This window comes from Austrofundulus limnaeus, unplaced genomic scaffold, assembly GCF_001266775.1.
Source record: "Austrofundulus limnaeus strain Quisiro unplaced genomic scaffold, Austrofundulus_limnaeus-1.0 Scaffold571, whole genome shotgun sequence".
NCBI lineage: Eukaryota > Metazoa > Chordata > Actinopteri > Cyprinodontiformes > Rivulidae > Austrofundulus > Austrofundulus limnaeus.
Window position 1 is genome coordinate 61,011 of NW_013952973.1, and position 3,637 is coordinate 64,647.

General features: G+C 34.2%; 1 protein-coding gene across 1 annotated transcript in view; it reads left to right on the plus strand.

The window, feature by feature from the left end:
* The window catches only part of LOC106530885 (ethanolamine kinase 1), a 41,036-nt gene that overhangs the window by 11,986 nt on the left and 25,413 nt on the right, over nucleotides 1–3,637 (plus strand). The window contains exon 3 of the mRNA XM_014026602.1: nucleotides 3,096–3,248. Within this exon, the coding sequence (XP_013882056.1) occupies nucleotides 3,096–3,248 (153 nt within the window). The remainder of the gene's footprint in view (nucleotides 1–3,095; nucleotides 3,249–3,637) is intronic.

Here is a 3,637-nt window from a genome sequence, read left to right on the forward strand (position 1 = left end):
ATTTAGAAATACTATGAAGAATTTGAAGGATGTTGAATAAAGCTCCGTTCATTTCCAATGGGAAAAAAGTAGCCAAAATAACTGTGGCCACAAATGTTAAAGTTTCTTGATGCTTCAATATGTTATAGAGCATGCTCTCAGCTACCAGTACATAAGTCTTCATGTCAATATCACAAACAGTGGCTGAGTAAAAGACCTTTAAAAATAGCTTTGGTGGCCATCTTGGATTTTTATTTCGGCTGCAATTTATAATAGAGCTAAGTTTCAGCTACCAATATTTTCATTTTTAGCTCAACATATCAAAAATTGGCCAAAATCAAGTAATTTGAAGTAATTTTAGCTAATATCAGCTAAACTTTAGTTACAATTGCAGCAAATAGATGAATATTGCAGAATGCAACTGTAGAAAGCATGAATAGAACATACTATTAGCAGAAAAAAGTAAAACAAAGCAGAAAAAGCATAAGAATAGCAGAAATAGGCAGAACTATAGCTGAAATAGCAAAAAACAGCTAAAATTTAGCTAAATTTGTAGAAAATAGCTGAATATAGCAGAAAGCAACTGTAAGAAGCGTAATTAGCACAAATTAGCAGAAAAAGTATAACAAAGCAGAAAAAAGCATAAGAATAGCAGAAAGAAGCAGAACTATAGCTGAAATAGCAGTAAACAGCTAAAGTTAGCAAAAACGTAGTTAGCAAATAGCTGAATGTAGAAGAAAGCAACAGTAAGAAACATAAATAACACAAATTTGCAGAAAAAGTAAAACAAAGCAGAAAAAAGCATAATAGCAGAAATAGGCAGAACTATAGCTGAAATAGCAGAAAAAAGCTAAAATTTAGCTAAATTTGTAGAAAATAGCTGAATATAGCAGAAAGCAACTGTAAGAAGCATAAATAGTACAAAGTAGCAGAACAAAGCACAAATAAAGCAGAATAAAGCACAAGAATAGCAAAAAGAAGCAGAACTATAGTTGAAATAGCAGAAAACAGCTAAAGTTAGCAAAAAAGTAGTTAGCAAATAGCTGAATATAGAAGAAAGCAACAGTAAGAAGCATAAATAGCACAAATTAGCAGAAAAAGTAAAACAAAGCAGAAAAAGCATAAGAATAGCAGAAATAAGCAGAACTATAAGCTGAAATAGCAGAAAACGGCTAAAGTTAGCAAATTTGTAGAAAATAGCTGAATATAGCAGAAAGCAACTGTAAGAAGCATAAATAGTACAAAGTAGCAGAAAATGCCTTAACGGCATTCACAAAACAGGAAGTCATAAGTACATAAGTATTTTATGATGCTAGAATTCTGTCATATGCCACAAGAGACATCTTTTTTTTTTTACCAAATGATGCAAACCTTTGATGTCCTGCTGAAATCTTTGTGACCTATCTTGTTAAGACAACCACAGAGTACAAGTTTTCTCCTTTCAGACTCTTTAAAGGTCCAACCACACTATAATGCCTCAGACAAAATAACTCATATGTTATACTCAATCTAATTATTGGCATTGCAGTATGTGGCTTCCAGTAGATTTTTTAAATTTACTTCTTTCACATAGACGATTTTAGTGTCCTTGAGTCAAAAGTCACAGGACACGCACATTTCAGAAAAAGGGGAAAATGGCACATCTGAATTTGTTATTATGAACATATCCAGAACATGGCCACCATCCTGAAAGCCGCCATAGTGGATTAAGGGCGAGCTTTTCCAATGATAGCCACCCCTCCTCATATGTTATTTGCTGGGGTATTTAGATGTAAGAAAAGGGTGTCATGTGACTTTTGACTCACCTTGTACTGGTGATTATAATATACTGTAGATTCCTAGTTTATTCAGACACTTTCTCTAGAGGTTTACAAAGCCAGATCAAATATGTTTATTAACTTGTGCTTGACAAAGATTTTATTAGTTTTCTCCGGCCCTTATTGATCAAATAAATGGAAGTTATTGATGTTCATCTTAGTGTAGACCACCTTTTGAGAAATATCAGCAATATTTTCTTGTTACTAAGCTGACCATCTCCTGATATTTTGAAAATGTATGGCAGGCCTGAAATACGTTAATGTTGACAACATTCATGACCAAGTAAAGAAAAAACAGAAATCAATATTTTCTGTCTTATCTAAATATTTTCTAACTTCCGTTTAGTTATATCTGTATTCAAATGAGCGGCTAAGTTGAGCTATTGCCTCTTAATAAGTAGGTTGCCAGATCTAATCTCAGCCGGGGACCTTTCTGGGTAAAGCTTGCATGATTTTTTCTGTGCATGTGTGGATTTATTCCAGGTACTCCAGCTTCTTCCTACAAATCAAAAGCAGGCACACTAGGCTTATTGGTAACTCTAAATTGCCCTGCATTATTTTAACAAAAAGTTGCCATTAATAAATACTACTGTATACTTTTTATTATATTTTAGATATTTTCTTCATAAGAACAGATTAATGAAAACATTGTTTGATGTGCAATTACATTAAACTAAATTATTTTATAATATTGTTTAGATTATTTAAAGCTATGTCAAAATAAATGATAAAAAATGAAAGTACAATAAAAAAACTTGATAATAAGGAGCTTCAGGTTTAGGAGCAGTTTATTATGTTAAAAGAAAACGTCTTGTGTTTGTTGTCGGAGATCAAAAGGATGTTTTATTTGAACATTTCATTTTGTTTGTGCTGATGAAGGTGTTTTTTTATTATTATTTCAGCTGAGTCTTTTGTCATGTTAACCAATATTGTTTGTTCACACCCGCGGTGTCGGTCATCATATATGTAACAGGTTGGTGTTGTAACTCACAGCACAGGACAGCCGGTCAAGGCTGAGCAGCCTGGGCCACAACAGGCATTAATTACTCCTCTCTGTCTCATACGACCAGTAGCAAAGACCCACAACATTTCATGTCACTAAGGTGTTACAAGAACAAAAAAATAAATAAATAGATGAACCTTTTGGTTAAAAGGTCACACATGCAGGGAGGACCATTATTCTTTTTAAATGAAGAACACGCTAAATGGAAAGGGAGTTGTGTTTCTGCTCTGATAGTGGCAGTTTGTGCAATAACATCTTTGGCCTCAGCCATCTGAGAAAATGTTTTCTCTACGCAGATTGATCGCAGCTGAGATGGGAAAAATCCACTCGATCCAGGCGAAACGTGGCCTTCCAGCTGAACCTCTGCTCTGGACTAAAATGTCCCACTTTCTCAAACTGGTACAGACAAACATAAACACCGGCCCATCTGAACAGTGGAGTGCCAAAAGGTAAAGTGCAAGCCCTGACAAAATTAGTCTCTGAACACAACACAAACATTAATTTAATAATAAGTGCTGGGCACATTAATGTGTATTGCATTAATGTGGCTGATGCTTAAAGGGGACAATTATTTTAACTCTTGTTAACACTGTTAGTTTTTTTAATCTCTCATTGGCTATGAAAACACACACAGACAAACCCAGTGGTTATAGGGGGTGTTCATGATCACCACTGGCCATTGGTAGTTTATGATGTCATATTTCCAGATGTTAGTTTTTCTGCACAGCTTTGTGAAAAACTGAATTGTTCAGCAGTCATTGGGAATTAGAGACAAATAGCCATTTAGATTCTTCATCATACCTAGGGACAATTTAGAATTACTTATACTGTATATATA